The 18908-nt window shown below is 34.1% G+C and overlaps 2 protein-coding genes and 1 long non-coding RNA gene across 4 annotated transcripts; 2 read left to right on the forward strand and 1 right to left on the reverse strand.

Annotated features, from left to right (window-relative positions):
* Window positions 1-3321: 3321 nt before the first annotated feature.
* Window positions 3322-9294, forward strand: LOC143460790 (uncharacterized). Its single transcript, XM_076958422.1, has 8 exons — window positions 3322-3531; window positions 3700-3856; window positions 4161-4299; window positions 4566-4708; window positions 5424-5658; window positions 7449-7700; window positions 7865-7980; window positions 8423-9294. Exons 1-8 carry the CDS (start codon window positions 3471-3473, stop codon window positions 8619-8621), a joined length of 1302 nt encoding a protein of 433 aa, XP_076814537.1. The 5' UTR covers window positions 3322-3470; the 3' UTR covers window positions 8622-9294.
* Window positions 9295-10962: 1668 nt separating this feature from the next.
* LOC143461070 (uncharacterized) lies at window positions 10963-12155 on the reverse strand. 2 transcript variants are annotated; one of them, XR_013117993.1, is made up of 3 exons: window positions 12030-12155; window positions 11799-11909; window positions 10963-11467 (listed from the first exon to the last, which is right to left on the reverse strand). It is a non-coding gene; the product is annotated as an uncharacterized LOC143461070 (long non-coding RNA). The 2 variants fall into 2 exon arrangements; XR_013117992.1 differs by having other exon boundaries at window positions 11799-11912; window positions 12030-12143.
* LOC143461068 (uncharacterized) lies at window positions 12103-17987 on the forward strand. Its single transcript, XM_076958829.1, has 9 exons — window positions 12103-12233; window positions 13458-13525; window positions 13692-13848; window positions 14153-14291; window positions 14556-14698; window positions 15092-15326; window positions 15693-15944; window positions 16126-16241; window positions 17115-17987. The coding sequence occupies exons 1-9, from the start codon at window positions 12202-12204 to the stop codon at window positions 17311-17313; spliced, it is 1341 nt and encodes a 446-aa protein (XP_076814944.1). The 5' UTR covers window positions 12103-12201; the 3' UTR covers window positions 17314-17987.
* The last annotated feature ends 921 nt before the right edge of the window (window positions 17988-18908 follow it).

Genomic DNA, 18908 nt, shown 5'->3' on the forward strand with positions numbered 1-18908 from the left:
CTCGATAGCCTATAATTTTGGCCTGATTAAGAATATTTCAAGCAGGAAAATCTGTAGTATCGAAACGAGATATAAAACTGCATAACAGAATTAACACTCAAAAAGTTCCAAAACAAGAAAATGCATGACATTTAAATAACAAACTTAACTCCTTTCAAACAAGAAAGTTACAAACTATAGCTTTCTAAACGGAAAACTCAAATTAGATTGTCTAATTCAACTTTGATAGTAGGCTACGTGTTGTTGCGAGCTGAAGATGTCCGAAAGAACAGAGTCTATATACTTCTGATTGCGAATACATCTCGACATTGCACATGCTCATCAGGACAGCAAACAAATAAAAAAAAACTATGAAATTTCATTTACAAACAGGTAAACGTAGGCTAACGTAAATTAAGGTATTCGGTAGTCAACAAAATTGGAAACCCAAGGGTATATAAAGAAAAGTAATCAATACAGGAATGTAAATTAATTATGGAGGAAAATAAAAACTTGAAAAGAAAGTGTCCAAAGCGTGGCACGTGTTGCCACACAACCAAAATCAAAATAACCAAACAAAAATTAGGCTAAGTAAGGATTTTAGGCTAAGTATTTAAATCAATCAAAATTTTACGTTTTAGTTTGATTAATACCTTTTTTATTGTACCGGTGGTTTGGACGTTCCGTTAAATGTAACTCAGGTTTGTAGGCTATTTGCATTTTTGTTCAGGATGCAGTTGTGATTGAAATAAGAAACCGACAAATACTTCTTTCTGGCTCGGCTTGTTTTCACGGCATAAGCATCAAACATTTTCAGAAATTGTTCAAACTTTTTCTCAGTTAGGCTACAATCGGTGGATATTTCTATCACTTTGTTCAAGATCATTTCTGACAAAGTTTCTGGAACATGGAGCGCTCGCCACTACAATTTCTCACTGTCAGTGTCAGGTCCGTTTCCCGAGGCCTAGTCGCTGGCCAAACGTAAAAGGCTAAATAATACAACATCTAACCTTGGCCTACCATATTTTCATTGCCAAAATAGATGACAATTTCTCCAGCAAGTACAATGCAAATAAAGTTTTACGTTTAGAGAATTTATCACATGTTTTTGGATAATTATACGCATATGTACAAGTAATGCATTCAGCTTCAAAATCATTATGTCCTTTTCTGAAACAAGGATACTTCTAACGCAGTTCATCAGAGACACAGTGTTCCTCTTTGGCAATATTGCTTAGCTTTATTTGGGTTTTGTGTTTGTCTAAATTAAAACAATGAGAAGAAAAATGATTAGACTTCATGCTGTCGCTGAAAAGTCATTTGACTTGACTTAGGCCTCATGCCGAAAAGTCACATAAACATTCCGTTGAAAATACTGTATCAGGAAGAAAGCGCAAAATGCAGAAAAAGAGGACATTTCGGCATTTTTCAGTGTCCTCGAAGGACAATTCCTTTTTCTTTAGGAAAGAGGACAAATCCTCCTTAAAGAGGACATATGATAGCCCTAATCTAACCTTTATTATAAATAAAAAGTTGTTTCATTTAAGTTTTAACATAAAAATAACGCTTCAAAGATCTTTGTTAAGCCAGCATATTTGCTGGCTCAATGTAAACTAAATGAATAGTAACTATTAAATGTCTATGCCACTACAATTTAGTTGCGTAACTTTGTGCTTTGCTTTTTTTCTGTTTCTGGTTTGGGGGAATTTGTCGTGCAATTTCATTTGGTCATATGATAATTTGCACCCGCAGCCATACTTCAACGTGCTGGCTCAGATGGAAAAATATGCCGTTTTTTTACAAGACTTTGCCGTGATGTTGTGTCGGTGGCACTGAAGCCTCATCACCTCATACAATCATGCGACTAAGCGAATCTTTGTTTATCTGTGTAGCCTATGTACGATACAAAATTGGTGTTCAAACAATCAACTTTGCCGTGATTGTTTATTGGAAAAATTAGCGTGGCCTGCCGTCTCAATAAAGCAGGAGACACTACTTTTTCTTCTTCCATTTCTAGTATGGTACCAATTCGTGTTTTCCTTACGATTCATGTTTAGGGCAACTACTGTATACTGGTTGGTTTGTTGTACACCGAAATTTTGCTTCTGCACCCCCGAGATCTTAGAAAAAACTGCCATACTCAGCAGTCTGGGAACTGTTCACCCCGACTGGAAAGTGCGGCAGTCTTCCATGAGAAATCGTGATTGCAAACACGCAAATTTTGGTATGATAGCATGCACTAAAAGCCCTACGTGGAAAAGCTTACATTTTAGCACTGGGAGATTTATGCCGAAAAAATTAAGGTAGTGTTTTACACCATGCCAGTATTAAAACTCTAATCATTTTGCATCGTAACTAATTCCTATTTTAGATGATGTAGTCGATTTTAAGGCCGTTGGTTTCGCCCCCACTGGAAAGTTTAAATTCAGTGTGCCGAATAAATGCGCTAAGGATTGTAATGGCAAATTCTGCGCTACGCCAATGTAATACTTATACAATATAGGGCAGCATGGCAATTCTGCGCCATCAAATTGGTGCAGAAGCCAACTTTGTTCGTCAGAAAAATACAGTGCATCATACAAAATACAGTACGGTGCATGCAAACTTTCCTGTAGGGGGTTTCCCCCTGCTTATATCTGCCACTGCTACTGTCAAGTTACAACAGTCAAGAGATGAAACTAAAGGGAATTTCACTGCACTAACAATATTTGTATGTGTGTTTTTTGTGACACGAGTTTATGATGCCACTCCTGAAGCTGATAATTACACCAATGGCATGACGATATTTGCTCTTTCGTTAGGGCGGAGATCTTTGACATATCATACAAAATTTCCATACTGGTTGAAGGCTCAATTGTTTATTTATTATAAATTGGCCTAATTATCTTTTGCATGCAGGTGCCACAATTTCTACTATGACTGTTCACCAAAACGACTGAAGATGAATAATAACAAAAGAAAGGTTCTTAATCCCTTACTCAAGTATTAACAATACTAGTCTAGTCTAGCTGACAGATCTAGCTAACATTGACTAATACTCCTTGTCAGTTGAAATAAGAACTAACTTATGAATTAGTGATATAAGTTATGTTTGTTCTTATTTCAACTTCAGTTCATTTATCTTACAATTATTTTATTAAAACATGAAGGCTGGTTAAGTTAACTAACATTATTGTGTATGTTTTTAATGCTATTCAAACTGCAGACTTTGTACTTTGTGTTGATAATGTTTTATACACAATTATAATGACAAAAAAATTTTCAGCAAAATTAAGTTTATGTACGCTTTCAAAGTTAGCAGGGAGGCAATACTGCAATATGCTTACAAACAATACAAAATGAAAAGCCTGAATTGCTGCAGCTTAAATTAGGTTTTTATGTTTATACAGTATAAATGTTTGCAAGATATTTTCCGTTTTCAGCTTAAATTTATTTATTAGTTATAAACCAATTTGGTAATTAGCAAGTATAAATCTCACAGCTGTTGGATTATGAATGGTGGTGGTTGTGCTCGTGTTCAACGAATCGCAGTGATTGGTGCTGGAGCTGCAGGTCTTTTTTAGTCCCTTATGATAAATTTTACATTGCTGTTCATAACTTATTTTAACACTTACAACTTAAATAAAATATCAAATATAAAGTAAAAACCAGGTATAACAATAATATTAATTATATAATGTTTTTTTGCCATAATTTGTAACTTACAGTTTATTGTTGCAGGTCTATGTGCAGCTCGTCATCTGGCATGTTCAAAAAAATTTAAACCAACTGTATTTGAAGGAACAGATTTTGTTGGTGGTACGTGGGTCTATACAGATCGCACTGAAAAAGATGAGAATGGATATCCGGTACATTCATCCATGTATAACGACTTAATGTAAGTGATTCCTTGTATAACTAAATAAAAAGTGAGAGTACACTAAATTTGCACTGATTAAACAACGATCAATCAATGCTACCTTCTAAGTGTATTGACTAGAATATGTCTGTTAATTACGCTTATGGCTGAATGTAAGCAGGATTTTTGTTCGTTTTAATTGTTTTTCTTTCTTGGTTTTCCTGCTAACTTTTCTGAATCCACTTGAAGTGAAAGATAACAACTTTGTTGAGATTGTGATTTACTGAAATTTGCTCTCAACTTAGCATGTGTCCAGTTGAATATTTTGCAACTTGTTTTGCAGAACAAACCTACCAAAGCAAGTGATGGCATTTCCAGAATTTCCCTTTCCCGACTCATTGCCTTCTTTTCTCCATCACACCAATGTCCTTGGATACTTAGAAAATTATTCTCATCATTTTGATTTGCTTAAATATATCAAGGTATCGATAAAAGTTTTTAATGTTTATTTTTGGTATTTCTTCTGTTGTGAAAGTAGACATATTCTTTTGAGAAAAAGATTTATTTATATGCTTGTACCGCTGGTAGTTTGGCGAAATAAATTTTATCACCTCTTAGTTATGCAAATATGCTTTTTTTTACCTTAATTAGGATTTTTTTAAATTTTACATCAGTTACAAATGCAGAAGTTTTTATTTAACTGCGAGTTGTAGCCATATTTTTGCAACAAGTTTGTACAACTACGCAGTTTCACAATTATGTCGAAGAAATAAAAGTGATTCCGAACACTGAAAATTCTGATAATTTTCCTCGCTGGGAAGTAAAGACCTTTGACTGGAAACAGAACCAACACGAAAGTCATGTATTTGATGGTATAATGATATGTAATGGGTAAGTGTGATATTATTGATATTCATGAGGAAATTATTACATGAGAAAATTTTACGAGTTTATTCAGTTCTGTTTTAATGGATGTTTATGGGTTTGATTATTACCTTTTTATCATTTTGTTGGATTTTAATCATACCATTTCTCAAACCAACTAAGTATGAACCAAAATTATCGGTACCTTGCATAAGGGCATTGCAATGGTTGTGTAGTATTGTAGCGGCCATTGGGTGTCTGTTTGTTTTGTTGCTGGTTGGCGCCCTCAAAATGCTCCTAGCACATGTTGATTTCGGCACTGCTCGTTTGTTTTACCGCCCCATTCCGTTTTGCACCGCTTGTGCACAGGACGCAAGATTGAGTAAAGGTTAAACTCAGAACCTCGTGTTCATTTATTTAATATATGAGCGAAGGAGACAGTGAACAGAAATAGCAACCTTCTGAGACAAGGAGTCAACAACGCAGCATCGTAACAACGCAGCAACGGAACAACGCACCCGACCTACCTTCGCCATAGTATAACACGGCTTCAAGCCTAAATTCCTTAATTAGAAGTCAATCACTATAATTACTACTAGAACTAGCATAGTCGGTGTACATCCCTTGCTTCAACAGCAGGCTTGTCTACTGACATCACTTTGTTGTGAACTTTAACATCTGCACTGTGCAATCATACTGCTGAATTTTTATTAGTAACTTGATATGATCTTATTTTTTTCAGGCATTATTCTGTTCCAAGTTTTCCGTCTATAGAAGGGATGAGCGAGTTTGAAGGTGAAATTCTACACAGTCACCATTTTCGAACATCCAAGCAGTATGCAGATAAGACTGTTGTTTTGTTTGGTGGTCATGCTTCTGGCATTGACATTGCTCTGCAACTGTGTCGTGTTGCAAAAGAAGTAGTTTTGAGTCACAAGGGGAACTTGTTGTCTCCTTTTCCAGATAATTTACACCAAGTATGGTGCTATAGGCTTTGTAATTTATTGATTGTATATATTACACTGGTCTGCATTTTTCAACTTCAAAATTTTTTTTCACTAAAAACATGCAAATATAGCTTATTTTGTGGCGCTGATTCCAAATCTGTGGTCCTTTTTATTCTAGCACATCAGGTTTTTGAGATAACTGTTACACGTGATATAGCGTTTTTGGTGAATAATCACAAAATAAGGCTTGCAATTCCGTTACAGACATTTTTTTTTTCGAAATCTTCATCCTTCAACAGTTCTCTGATTTGAGGTCCAGTGAAAATACCTGCGTGCAGCTTAGCTTCGGATAAAGACGAAAACCTTTCTTGCTTGTACCTAAATCCTTCTCCTTCTTTGTCCATACCTTTCACGAAGTTTTTCATGCACCCTAACTTGATATGCAAGGGCGGTAAAAATACTTTTGCTGGAGCAACAAGAAGATGTGCCTTCACATTCTTAGATCCAGGCAAAAACTCATCTCTTGTTGGCCACAATTTCCGAGTAGTGGGAAGTATCCGCCCTACTGTCCCAGAGACAAAGAAAACAGGGAAATTTAGTGTAGCTATCTTAAAGTCCAAGCATGAGAACTACAACTTTTAAACCAGGACATATCAACCAGTTATGCTTATGGTACTTTGTCATTTGCAACAGAATTTCTATGTTTTCATACGTTTCTGACATCTCAGTAGAATGTGCAACAGGTAGATGGCACAGCCCATTGTACCGCAACACAGGTTTCATGCTCGTCTTCGAAGAATCTATGAACAGTCTCCAATCTTCTGTTGAATACGATATCTCAAGTATTTCAACTAAACCCTGAACATTCTTACAATAAACCAGAGTATTTTCTTTACTAAAAAAATCTGTAATTTTTTTCACTCTTTGGCAGTACTACGCAAAACCTTTTCTAGAAGATTCTTTTTCTTTAATCTTGAAGCTAGAAGCTGTGCAGATTCTTTTGAAATATAACTTTCTTGTGAGATCATTCAGCTGAGTTTGTGAAAACAGCTTTGGGGAGTCATTGTTTATTCCTTCCTGATAGTGCTCTCCATCACTTGCACTTCTTTCAGATTCTGATTCTGAGGAGCGTTGCATAGATGATTCGACTCAGGAATGTCATCACAATATGGTACGGGCCTCATTGCTGCCTTTAAATTAGGGGACTTGATTTTGGATTTCTTTCTTCTGTTAAACCCCTGAATGTTCACCATACAAAAATAACAGTCATTGTGATGGTTTTTTTGCTCCCTCCATACCGTAAGGACGCCAAAGGGAAGGCTCTTGAGTTTTTTTCTGGTACCAAATACGTAGCTTTAATGCACATACGTAGCTCGTTGTGATAACAAAATTTATCGGAATAAATGATATCCTTTTGACAAAAAAGTGAGTGGTAAACTGTAAAAGCGAAAAATTATACGGTTTCTCGACCGTAACTTTAAAACCTGATGTGACAGACCAAAAAGGATGGCATTTTTGAAATCAGCGCACCAAAATTAGCCAGAAAACGTTGGCATCATACAAAATAAAATTTTCATCCAGACCAGTGTTATATGTTATATATACATACATACTTTTTTACTTTCATATTAGTTAGGTTTTATATTAGTTTGCTTAGGTGGTTAACGGTTAACCTTTTCTGTTAAAGGGTGAAAGTTTTCATGAAGTTAATTTGTTTTGGTGCTCGTTCTTCATATTCAAATATTGGCTTAAGCAACTGTTTCACGTACAGGCACATTTGTACAAACTAATGACTAAAATCCTATTTTACAATTTTGTAGGCTCCAGTCATCTCGAAAATCACAGACAATGGTGTTATTTTTAAAGATGGAACATCGGCCAACTGTGATGCTATTATGTTTTGTACTGGTTATAAGTATACCTTTCCATTTCTAAAAGATCCCATCATTAAAAGTGTTGAGAAAAATCGAGTATCACCACTGTACAAGCATCTCATTCATATCCATTATCCAAACCTTTCTTTTATTGGAATATGTCAGAGCATATGCCCGTTTCCTCAATTTCGTTGCCAGGTCAGCTAAAATTGACCATTAAACTTTCTGTTTGTATGTATACATTTATTTATGTTTGTTTAATTAGTTGATTAGTTAATTAGTTTAATTAGTTATTAGCAATTTGAGTGCACAATCACATGTTTTCCGTTCAATACTATTCGTAATCAATGTATTTTTATTAGGTTCTGTATGCTATGGGTGTACTTGATGGCTCAGTGATTCTTCCCTCAACTGAAGAGATGCTTGTGGAGGAAGATAATGATTATCAAAAACGAGTGAAGCAGGGTCTGCCTTTCCGGTAAAAATTTTGACACTACTGTACTTTACTTTTACCAATGTTTTTGTTTTGCATAAGTCTCTGTGCTTTACATAAAGCAGTGTTTGTCAAACTTTTAATACAGTGTACTGGCGGCGCACTTTCAGTCATCTGGTCTTCCAGTAAGATACTCTCAAGTCTAAATTGACTGTTTTGGTTTAGCTGCAGCTTACAGCTTGAATACAAAGGATAACACTTGCAAAATTTTTATTGTGTTGTAAAAATGCATTCAGCTGTCACAACAGATTGAATGTTATTCTGGCCTGTAGTAAAGATCGCTTTGTCAACAGTACTGCACGGTGTATCGGTACACGTACTACAATTTGAGTATCACTGGCGTAAAGCTTTACAACTCTGTCCGTCTTTGTATAAGAATTATAACAATAAAGATAATTTCACAAGCACAGATATTCCATTTTTGTAGTGGTCCACACATATTGGCAAATGACCAGTGGGCTTACAATGATGAACTCGCTGATCTGAGTGGTCATGAGAGGATTCCCAACTCAGTCAGGCTGTTGTACGATCTTGTTAACAAGAGAAGAACTTATAATTTACAAAATTACAAACAAGATGAGTTTGCTATGGCAAGTAATGGTCATTATTATCGTAGTGGTGTTTGAAACGTCTACTTGCAAGCTTCTTCTATATGTTCATTTTATTTTTGCTGTTGTGCATTGAGTCTTTTTTCAAGTTTTAGTGCCAACAATTTAAATCGATATAATTATTTTTTTTATCCTTTATTTCATACTTCTTTTCAAGACCCCTCTGATGTGCTTGTATAGTGGATGTGCACTCTGCAATATTATATGATGAATTTAGGTCCATAAATTTTTTATACTAATTTTTATTTACAAGTGTTGCCAGTGAAATACTATTTTTAGGGTGTTGCAGTTAAAATTATTTTACCATTTGCAAGTCACAAAATTTTGTTGTAGATAATAAAATTTGGCAAAGTTTGTTTTAAATTTACCAGACAGTTATTTAATGTTATTTAAAAGTGTAAAAAAGGCCAAAATGATTGTCTTTATAAATTCCTGATAGAGATAAGTCATATGTTTAATTGTTTATTGGTTAGGTAATGTTGTTGTTACACTGAAATGCATAACTTTTTATTTTAAAGTGGGTGATCTACAAAGTACTAGTTTACACTTTCAATTTATCCTCATATTAACCTTTTGAATGTCAACAATTTTGTAATCTATCCTAATTTTTGCCGTATGTTTACTGCTTTTGATCACGCTCTTTGATTTTATTGTTATATTGTCGTACTAAATTAAATAGAATCCTTCAGAATTGGCTTGTGCTTGAATGAAGATATAGATAGCTAATTGAATTTCATCCAAAGTGTTCTCGGTAATTGCTTCTGTGATATCCACATATCAAGTGATACAATCTTATCAAATTCTTAAAAAGGCATTTGGTTTATTGGGATTACCAGTATTCAATTGTTGAGGATAATCGCTAAAATTGACCTAGATTGTATATTCTGAAGGTAATGATTTCGATCAACCACACCTAATTCTAATTAAAATGGCAGTATAAGAAGATAACTAGAAGCAATAACATTGAGATGAAGGTTAAACAATAGAGCCGAGCTTGTTTTTCTGGTGCTGCATATATATATATTGTGATTTTAACTTCTAAATTTTGCGAGGGTCAGTTGGAAAACTGCATCAGGCCGAATTGGAAGGCTTTGTGGAGGGAAAACAGAGAAGAAAAAGGTGATGACATAAAAAAGAATAAACATAGATTAACAAAACAAAAAACTGGCAAAGATCGAGACTTTTAAAGAGGATCGGGGCAACCCCAGAATCGGATAAAGATTTCAAGAAGATTCTAACTTGATATTACTGTGCAATTAATAAAATTTGCAGTTTTTCGAATAAAGATGATATAGAGATTGAGATTCGATTGGTAGTGACAGTGGGTTTCCTTGAACTGCTTAACATAAGCAACTTTGTTCATTTTTATATATTCTGTGTTATGCAATCAAATTAAATGAATACATGGACTGAATGTGTATGGATAGTTTTGGATACTGACTTACTTTATACCGGCAGATGTGTGGTAGAAGAGTGCACAATATGTACTAATTTCATGTATTATTAAAGTAACAATTGGTTGTATAAATCAGGGGTGGGCAAACTTTTTGTACTGAGGGCCACATTTGAAAAAATGTTGCAGCCGGCGGGCCGCACATTCTCATTACAAAGTAGGAAAATTTACCCGGTGTGTAAATAAACGCATATTCATATTAAACACAATTTTTGTATTCCACACTCAGTTACGTTTAAATCTATGCAATCATCATCACAAAATTTAATGAGACTTGTGCAACTGTTCACAGTTTTACGGTTACGGTAGGCCTACGGTAGCCGCTACCGTAATTGCATTTTATGATCAAACAATTGAATCAAGCAATGCGTGAGAAGTGTATGTTGCAATACATGCGCGACTGACGTGTGTGTGTTTACGCACTGAAGGTGAAGAGAAAAACACATTCGTAAAGGGAATAATATTTTGTCAGGTAACCTGTTTAATTGAAACAATAAGTGATGAGTAGGAGTTTCTGCAAGTGCCGGCGGGCCGCATGCGGCCCGCGGGCCGTAGTTTGCCCACCCCTGGTGTAAATCATCTAACCACTCGGCTGTTGGTTACTACTTACAAACATAAAGCAGTGTTTCTGGTTGGCAATACTTTCAATACTAGTAGTGTTAAGTTGAATGTGTTGTTTTTTTACTTTGTTTTATTCTGCATGAACATTACCGCATTACGTCATTAGGTGGAATTCCTTCTTGGCATGTAACGCACGTTATTTTTAAAAATGCAATGGAATATTCCCATTTTTTACATGAGTGCGTTAAAAACATGACGTAACAGCAGCACATTAGTTAATAAAACACATGACACAAAATGTAAAATACCAATATATTAACTTTGCAATATACGATAGTGGTCTAAAAAGTAATGCAGAAGTTAATGTGCACACATCTATTACACAACAGTAATAATGGAAATAATACTGCATGGTGGCATGATGCCATAACTAGCGCAAAGTACAGTATGACTGTACCGTAAAACATTCTTTTTACTAGGAAGTTATACATAGTAATAAAAGTTTAAAACGTTTTCCAAACCCTGGTTAAAATATGTAGCAAGAACACTCACCGTACCTAGTTAACATGACAAAGTAACCCAAAAACAAAAAATAAGCCAAGCGTTGTGTAACATTTCATTTCTCTCCACAAAATCCAGTATTTGAAATACAAGTTTGAGCACAAAATTAATCGTACTTGACAAAACAAGCAAGAAAGTGACCTTGTTATAGCCATTGTGGTCGTTTTATTTGCTTATGTCCTGGTTTTCAATCACTGAATTTTTAGTTATAAACCGAGTTAATGAAGGCAGCTTCACACATAACCAAGTTTGGTAACTTTAAGGGTGCTTGAAGTTCCTTCATTGTTATCTAAATGTAAAACATGAAATAAAATTATTGCTGTTTTAGACACTGGTTGCTGAAGGTTTGGTGGTAATACTAGTGATTACAAATGAACTATACTTGAACAAAGCTGTACTTATTTTGTGGGTTTGGTGGCCATGCTAACGTACCATTTTATAGCACAATTGTATATTTGCTATCTTGCATGTCTTAAACCCTTGGGCTTTGCCACTTTTTTCCTATTCATAAATTACTTGTGAGCATACTTTGTATTGTGCTAGAAGTATAACGGTTAGCATCATAATTTTCGCTGCGCACAGTTTATGGCGAAAAATAAACAATACAAAAATAAACTTACAAAACTTTGCGTCCTGTTTTACAGCATCTGCAAAATAGTCTTTACTCTTTTTGTCATGCAAAATTTCGTCTTCATTGAATTTGGGAAACTTGCCAGCATTTTCCAAAAAGTCTACTTATACAAAGCAGAATTAAGACAAAGAGAAACAATTCCAGAGCGATATCAAAGTTGAGATTCCAATAAAATGATTGTATTCTAATACTAAATTAAACTATGTAACCATTGACTAACTGTTTTCTTTGGATTCAACAGAAAAAATCTCCTCAGCTTTGATTTTTGCCATCTGTGCAAGTTGCATTTCTTCAAGGTCTTTTGCAGCAAAATAGATATCCATAAAAAGGTCAGCTGAAGATATGTCCTTTGCTAAAAGAAATGCCTTTTCAAAGCGCTGAAATCTTAGCAGATGGTGGAAAAATCTTCTTGCATAGCTAAAAGGTATTTTATTACTCACAGCTGCAAAATTACAGTGAAATAAACTTTGTAGCAAATTTATAAAATAAACACTAAAGAGGTTTCAAATTTACGGTTATGTTTAAGCTGCAGAATGCACATGAACCAGATTAAACATAAAAAGTGGAATGCGTGTAATAAGAATGTACAATCCACAAAAACATCCCATATATTCATGATCCAATAAAAATTTTAGCATTTGGTTGGTACAAAAATTATGCAATCTTTACCAGCCAACAGTTGTTTACAATAAAGATATTTACAATAAAGCAACTGTTAACCTCAAATCATAAAAATCTTAAAATTATATAACCTTCTCTTTCGTAACTAAGTGGTTTACATAAGAGATGATCCATAATGGTAAGTAATCCATGGTAGGCTGTGTCACTTTCGTAGTTCCAGTTCAGTGAGCAAAGTAAGTTCACCGTGTATGTGACCTAAGAGTGTGCAAGTGGCAAAATTGATATACCAATATGCTATGCATAGTCCTAAACATCAGTGTAATAATAAGTATTATAGGCAGTGATGGGATTCAGCTAGTTCGAACTGGTTCTTGGAATTTTAATGATTTTGGCGAACCGGTTGTTAACAATCGTATGTATAGGTTTATATATATTTGCCCTGAGTCAATATGGCATGCTTCTAGTGAGAGAACCGGCTGTTAAAATAGTTGAATCCCACCACTGATTATATGCGTTAGTAATAATATAAAAAAGTTACTGCAATACCTTTTTAGCTTTAATGTGCTGCTGAATGATTGAAAGTGTGTCAAGTGTTCCATGCAAGTTGAGCATTGTAAGAGGTCCTCCATTAAAAACCAGTAAAATGTTGTTAGACGTATATTCTAAAATCTTCATTAGCCCATTGCCAGAAGTAAGATAATCTAAAAGCTATTTGAACAAAACAACAAAGAATAATTCTATATCTGTGTATGTACGATACAAATTTGGTGTTCAAACAATCAACTTTGTCAAGATTGTTCATTGTAAATTAGCGTGGCCTGTGGTATCCAAAAAAGCAGGAGACATTACTTTTTAGAATTACATTAAAGCTTACATTTTAGCACAGGGAGACTTATGCCGAAAAAATTACGGTAGTGTTTTATGCCATGCTAGTATTCTGATATGATATGAGTAATATTTGTTTTCAGCTTAAATTTATTAAGTAGTTATGAACAAAGTTGGTAATTAGCAAGTATAAATCTCGCAGTTGTTGGATTATGAATGGTGGTTGTGCCCGTGTTCAACGAATCGCAGTGATTGGTGCTGGAGCTGCAGGTCTTTTTTAGTCCCTTATGATAAATTTTACATTGCTTTTCATAAATTATTTTAACACTTATAACTTAAATAAAACATCAAATATAAAGTAAAAACCAGTTATAACAATAATATTAATTTTATAATGTTTTTGCCATAATTTGTAACTTACAGTTTATTGTTGCAGGTCTATGTGCAGCTCGTCATCTGGTTTGTTCAAAAAAATTTAAACCAACTGTATTTGAAGGAACAGATTTTGTTGGTGGTACGTGGGTCTATACAGATCGCACTGAAAAAGATGAGAATGGATATCCGGTGCATTCATCCATGTATAATGACTTGATGTAAGTGATTCCTTGTATAACTAAATAAAAAGTGGAAGTATACTGAAGTTACACTGATTAAAAAACAATCAATCAATGCTAACTTCCAAGTGTATTGACTAGAATATGTCTGTTAATTACGCTTATGGCTGAATGTAAAGAATTGTTGCCATTTGTTTTAATTGTTTTTTTTCTTGGTTTTCCTGCTAACTTTTCTGAATCCACTTGAAGTGAAAGATAACAACTTTGTTGAGATTGTGATTTACTGAAATTTGCTCTCAACTTAGCATGTGTACAGTTGAATATTTTGCAATTTGTTTTGCAGAACAAACCTACCAAAACAAGTGATGGCATTTCCAGAATTTCCATTTCCCGACTCATTGCCTTCTTTTCTCCATCACACCAATGTCCTTGGATATTTAGAAAATTATTCTCATCATTTTGATTTGCTTAAATATATCAAGGTATCGATAAAAGTTTTTAATGTTTATTTTTGGTATTTCTTCTGTTGTGAAAGTAGACATATTTTTTGAGAATAAGATTTATTTATATGCTTGTACCGCTGGTAGTTTGGCGAAATAAATTTCATCACCTCTTAGTTATACAAATATGCTTTTTTTACCTTAATTAGGATTTTTTTAAATTTTACATCAGTTACAAATGCAGAAGTTTTTATTTAACTGCGAGTTGTAGCCATATTTTTGCAACAAGTTTGTACAACTACGCAGTTTCACAATTATGTCAAAGAAATAAAAGTGATTCCGAACACTGAAAATTCTGATAATTTTCCTCGCTGGGAAGTAAAGACCTTTGACTGGAAACAGAACCAACACGAAAGTCATGTATTTGATGGTATAATGATATGTAATGGGTAAGTGTGATATTATTGATATTCATGAGGAAATTATTACATGAGAAAATTTTACAAGTTTGTTCAGTTCTGTTTTAATGGATGTTTATGGGTTTGATTATTAACTTTTTATCATTTTGTTGGATAATACCATTTTAATTATACCATTTGTCAAACCAACTAAGTATGAACCAAAATTATTAATTAGTGGTACCTTGTGTAAGGGCATTGCAATGGTTGTGTAGTATAACACGGCATCAAACCTAAATTCCTTAATAAGAAGTCAGTCACTTTAACTGCTTCTAGAACTAGCATAGTCGGTGTGCATCCCTTGCTTCAACAGCAGGCTTGTCTACTGTGCAATCATACTGCTGAATTTTTATTAGTAACTTGATATGATCTTATTTTTTTCAGGCATTATTCTGTTCCAAGTTTTCCGTCTATAGAAGGGATGAGCGAATTTCAAGGTGAAATTCTACATAGTCACCATTTTCGAACATCCAAGCAGTATGCAGATAAGACTGTTGTTTTGTTTGGTGGTCATGCTTCCGGCGTTGACATTGCTCTGCAACTGTGTCCTGTTGCAAAAGAAGTAGTTTTGAGTCACAAGGGGAACTTGTTGTCTCCCTTTCCAGATAATTTACGCCAAGTATGTTTCTAGGCTTTGTAGTTTATTGATTTTATATATTATATATATACATACATACTTATACTTTTTTACTTTCATATTACTTAGTTTTTATATTAGTTTGCTAAGATGGTTGACTTCATTTAAAACTTCCTGTTAAAACTCTTCTGTTAAAGGGTGAAAGTTTTCATGCAGTTAATTTGTTTTGGTGCTCATTCTTCATATTTAAATATTGGCTTAAGCAACTGTTTCACGTACAGGCACATTTGTACAAACTAACCTGTCATTGTTAATGTCTGACTAACTCTATTTTCTTTATTATATACAATAACGATATAGCGATCTGACAGTAGCTAATGACTAAATTCTTATTTTACAATTTTGTAGGCACCAGTCATCTCGAAAATCACAGACAATGGTGTTATTTTTAAAGATGGATCATCGTCCAACTGTGATGCTATTATGTTTTGTACTGGTTATAAGTATACCTTTCCATTTCTAAAAGATCCCATCATTAAAAGTGTTGAGAAAAATCGAGTATCACCACTGTACAAGCATCTCATTCATATCCATTATCCAAACCTTTCTTTTATTGGAATATGTCACACTGTATGCCCGTTTCCTCAATTTCGTTGCCAGGTCAGCTGAAATTAACCATTAAACTTTCGTTTGTTTGTATGTATGTATACATTTATTTATTTACGTTTTTTAATTAATTGATCACAAACATAAACAGGTGTTTTTATTGTTATTAGCAATTTGAGTGCACAATCATGTGTTTTCTGTTCAATACTATTCGTAATCAATGTATTTTTATTAGGTACTGTATGCTATGGGTGTACTTGATGGCTCTGTGATTCTTCCCTCAACTGAAGAGATGCTTCTGGCTGAAGAAAATGATTATCAAAAACGAGTGAAGCAGGGTCTACATTTCCGGTAACAATTTTGACACTACTGTACTTTGTTTTTGGTTTGCATAAGTCTCTGTGCTTTACATAAAGCAGTGCTATTCAAGCCTTTAATACAGTGTACTGGCAGTGCAATTTCCATTATTTGGCCTACCTGTAACATACTCTGAGGTCTGAATTGACTGCCTTCATTTAGTTGCAGTTTACAGCTTGAATACAAAAGATAACACTTGCAAAATTTTTATTGTGTTGTAACAATGCATACAGCCGTGATAACAGATTGAAAGTTATCCTGACCTGTAGTAAAGATCGCTGTGTCAACAGTTGTAAAACGAATGGAATGATGTACAGTCGAAAAAGCTTAAGAAAGTATATGGCTGAGAATGAAAAATTAACTGAACATTTTGTGAAAACATGCTTTGATCAATGTAAAACCTAACTTAGAACGCTTATTTTCCAACTGACTGCATACCAAAAATCAAATGTTCTTGTACGGCATACCGGTACATTTACCACAATTTCAGTATAACTGGTGTAATGATTAATGCAACGCCCCGCGCAATCATTAATCAACGCCCCGTGTAGCTCCGCCGCATATCTCGTAATCACGTCCATGATGTTCTCAGTTCAGCCCCTCAGTTCTCTTCAGTTCTTTTCAGTTGCGTGATTGCGATTCATCATTTTAAGATTACCAGTTTCCTTTTATGGTTTGTTTAATTTTACTTGTTGTGTTTCAACCTAGTTTAGTTTTTTGTCTCTTAAAGCTGTGCAATTAGAATACGATTATTTACAACTGTCTGTTCAGTTCAACTGGCATATAACTTTACAACTCTTTTTGTCTTTGTATTAGAATAATAACAATAAAGATAATTTCACAAACACAGATATTCCATTTTTGTAGTGGTCCACACAGGTTGGCAAATGACCAGTGGGCTTACAATGATGAACTCGCTGATCTGAGTGGTCATGAGAGGATTCCTGACTCAGTCAGGCTGTTGTACAACCTTGTTCACGAAAGAAAAGCTTATAACTTGCAAACTTACAAACAAGATGAGTTTGCTATGGCAAGTAATGGTCATTATTATCGTAGTGGTGTTTGAAACGTCTACTTGCAAGCTTCTTCTATATGTTCATTTTATTTTTGCTGTTGTGCATTGAATCTTTTTTCAAGTTTTAGTGCCAACAATTTAAATCGATATAATTAATTTTTTTATCCTTTATTTCATACTTCTTTGCAAGACCCCTCTGATGTGCACTCTGCAATATTATATGATTACTTTAGATCCATAGTCCATTATGTCCTATATGTCCATTTTTTATACTAATTATTATTTACAAGTGTTGCCAGTAAAATACTGTTGTCAAGGTGTTGCAGTTAAAATTATTTTACCATTGCCAAGTTGCAAAATTTTGTTGTAGATGATAATAAAATTTGGCAAAGTATGTTTTAAATTTACCAGAAAGTTATTTACTAGAAAGTGTAAAAAAGGCCAAAGTGATTGTTTTTATAAATTCCTGATAGAGATAAGTCATATGTTTAATTGTTTATCGGTTAGGTAATGTTGTTGTTACACTGAAATACATAACGTTTTATTTTAAAGTGGGTGATCTACAAAGTACTAGTTTACACTTTCAATTTATCCTCATATTAACCTTTTGAATGTCAACAATTTTGTAATCTATCCTAATTTTTGCGGTATGTTCACTGCTTTTGATCATGCTCTTTGATTTTGTTGTTATGTTGTCGTACTAAATTAAATAGAATCCTTCAGAATTAGCTTGTGCTTGAATGAAGATATAGAAAGCTAACTGAATTTCATCCAAAGTGTTCTCGGTAATTGGTTCTGTGATGTCCACATATCAAGTGATACAATCTTATCAAATTCTTAAAAAGGCATTTGGTTTATTGGGATTACCAGTATTCAATTGTTGAGGATAATCGCTAAAATTGACCTAGATTGTATATTCTGAAGGTAATGATTTCGATCAACCATATCTAATTCTAATTAAAATGGCAGTATAAGAAGATAACTAGAAGCAATAACATTGAGATGAAGGTTAAATAACACAGCCAAGCTTGTTTTTCTGGTGCTGTACATATATATATATATATTGTGATTTTAACTTCTAAATTTTGCGAGGGTCAGCTGGAAAACTGCATCAGGCTGAATTGGAAGGATTTGTGGAGGGAAAACAGAGAAGAAAAAGGTGATGACATAAAAAAGAATAAACATAGATTAACAAAACAAAAAACTGGCAAAGATCGAGACTTTTAAAGAGGATCGGGGCAACCCCAGAATCGGATAAAGATTTCAAGAAGATTCTAACTTGATATTACTGTGCAATTAATAAAATTTGCAGTTTTTCGAATAAAGATGATATAGAGATTGAGATTCGATTGGTAGTGACAGTGGGTTTCCTTGAACTGCTTAACATAAGCAACTTTGTTCATTTTTATATATTCTGTGTTATGCAATCAAAGTAAATGAATACATGGACACAGCTGATATAATCATAAATGGACTGAATGTGTATGGATACTAACTTACTTTATACCTGCAGATGTGTGGTAGGAGAGTGCACAATATGTACTAACTTCATGTATAATTAAAGTAACAATTGGTTGTATAAATCATCTAACCACTCGGCTGTTGGTTACTACTTACAAACATAAAGCAGTGTTTCTGGTTGGCAG

This window comes from Clavelina lepadiformis, chromosome 5, assembly GCF_947623445.1.
Source record: "Clavelina lepadiformis chromosome 5, kaClaLepa1.1, whole genome shotgun sequence".
Taxonomy (NCBI): domain Eukaryota; kingdom Metazoa; phylum Chordata; class Ascidiacea; order Aplousobranchia; family Clavelinidae; genus Clavelina; species Clavelina lepadiformis.

Coding starts and splice junctions, on each gene's coding strand:
- LOC143460790 (XM_076958422.1), top strand. CDS start 3,471: ATGAATGGTGGTGGTTGTGCTCGTGTTCAACGAATCGCAGTGATTGGT. Junction 3,857..4,160: donor TCCATGTATAACGACTTAAT/GTAAGTGATTCC, acceptor CTTGTTTTGCAG/AACAAACCTACCAAAGCAAG. Junction 7,701..7,864: donor TTCCTCAATTTCGTTGCCAG/GTCAGCTAAAAT, acceptor TATTTTTATTAG/GTTCTGTATGCTATGGGTGT.
- LOC143461068 (XM_076958829.1), top strand. CDS start 12,202: ATGGTGGAAAAATCTTCTTGCATAGCTAAAAG. Junction 15,327..15,692: donor TTCCAGATAATTTACGCCAA/GTATGTTTCTAG, acceptor ACAATTTTGTAG/GCACCAGTCATCTCGAAAAT. Junction 16,242..17,114: donor AAGCAGGGTCTACATTTCCG/GTAACAATTTTG, acceptor CCATTTTTGTAG/TGGTCCACACAGGTTGGCAA.